Source organism: Arachis ipaensis, chromosome B04, assembly GCF_000816755.2.
Source record: "Arachis ipaensis cultivar K30076 chromosome B04, Araip1.1, whole genome shotgun sequence".
Classification (NCBI taxonomy): Eukaryota; Viridiplantae; Streptophyta; class Magnoliopsida; order Fabales; family Fabaceae; genus Arachis; species Arachis ipaensis.
In genome coordinates this window covers 42,736,316-42,737,959 of record NC_029788.2, presented here as the reverse complement: position 1 = coordinate 42,737,959, position 1,644 = coordinate 42,736,316, and the positions used below count along the sequence as shown (strand labels likewise).

At 32.8% G+C, this 1,644-nt stretch overlaps 1 protein-coding gene across 1 annotated transcript; it reads left to right on the top strand.

Moving 5' to 3' along the window:
- Positions 290-898, top strand: LOC107639303 (phosphomevalonate kinase, peroxisomal-like). Its single transcript, XM_016342781.2, has 2 exons — positions 290-514; positions 632-898. Exons 1-2 carry the CDS (start codon positions 368-370, stop codon positions 869-871), a joined length of 387 nt encoding a protein of 128 aa, XP_016198267.1. The 5' UTR covers positions 290-367; the 3' UTR covers positions 872-898.

The window sequence follows — 1,644 nt, the reverse complement described above, 5'->3', positions numbered from 1 at the left end:
GTTCTCTGTATTGTGCAATTTTTTTTTTTGTTAGATCTCAATAGAATCAAGAGTATGAGTTCCTGTAAATAATGGTAGAAATGTTTGGCTAATATAATGGATGTCCTCTATCTGTTTGTATTTTTGCCTGCATAACTAGGTGGGATTCTTCTTCTTCTTCTTCTTCTTCTTCAGCCAAGCTAATTCTTCTTCTTCAGCCAAATCTGTTGCTTCTTCTTCGTTTTCTGCATAAATAGACAAAAATGAATGATGAATTATTGGTTTTTAGTTTCAAGTGGTGTGACTGAATTTTTAATGCACATATGTGATATCATGTTCTTGAGACTACACTTCAGGCTCTCATGTTCTTGCTTTTCTTCTTGTGTTGATGTTGAAAATGCAATTCTCACAGTGGATAGAGCAAGCTTCTGAACCCAACAAGGAAGCAGTTATTAAAGCATTGCTAGGTGCAAAAGAAGCTATGCTTGGGATTAGATATCATATGCGCCTAATGGGTGAGGCTGCAGGTGTTCCTGTAAGTTCCTTTCATTGATTTGGCACTTATTATTAGGCTTCTTCTGTTTGAATGATGTTGATTATAAATTATATCTGCTGGTAGAATATCACTACTCTTTCCTTACAATTCATTCAGATTGAACCAAAATCACAAACAAAACTTTTAGATGCTACACTAAACTTGGAAGGAGTGTTGTTGGCTGGAGTTCCAGGAGTAGGAGGATTTGATGCTGTCTTTGCTGTTACTTTGGGAGATTCAAGCAGCAATGTGACAAAAACATGGAGCTCACTCAATGTTCTTGCCCTTCTGGTTAAAGAAGATCCTTGTGGCGTTTCTTTAGAAAGTGCTGACCCTAGAACAAATGAAATCACTTAAGCTGTATCTTCAATTCATATTGAATAATTTATTGTAAATATTGTTTATTTTTAATACGATGAATTTGTTTATTTTTTGAAATATTGTAAATATTCGAATATAAATTAGATAAAAATTTGTATTAAATTTATATTTATTTTGTATGAAAACAAATTTATTTTGTAATTAGAAAAAGTAAAAAAAAATTCTATTTTACCTTATAGACGGATTTACAGGCGGATTTTGTGTCTGTAATTATGATTTTCCAAAGTTTAAATTACAGACGGAAAATCCGTCGGAAAATCCGCCTGTAATTACAGATGGAAAATCTGTCTGAAAATCCGCCTGTAATTACAGACGGAAAATCCGTCTGAAAATCCGTCTGTAATTACAGACGGAAAATCCGTCTGTAAGTTTGTTGCCTTCAGGAAATGGAGGGAGAATTTACAAAGGGAAATCCGCCGGTAACTAGTAAAAATCCGTCGGTAATTTTTCGACGGAAAAAAAATTCGTCGGTAAATAATTTCCGACGGGGCTTTTATAGAGGGACAAAATCCGTCGGTAATTTCGTCGGTAACCAAAAATCCGTCTGTAATAAAGAGTAAATCTGTCTGTAAATCTGTCTGTATTTATCTATTTTCTAGTTGTGAAAAATTTAGTTTTCAAGCATTTTAATACTGAAGTTTAATTTACAACTTAGAAACCCGGCTAATTTTTTTTCTATACCATAAAGATGTTGTGTTTTTGTTAAAAATAAAGTTATTTAATGTAATTACAAAAAGATAAATTTTGCA

Coding starts and splice junctions, on each gene's coding strand:
- LOC107639303 (XM_016342781.2), top strand. CDS start 368: ATGTTGAAAATGCAATTCTCACAGTGGATAGAGCAAGCTTCTGAACCC. Junction 515..631: donor GTGAGGCTGCAGGTGTTCCT/GTAAGTTCCTTT, acceptor CAATTCATTCAG/ATTGAACCAAAATCACAAAC.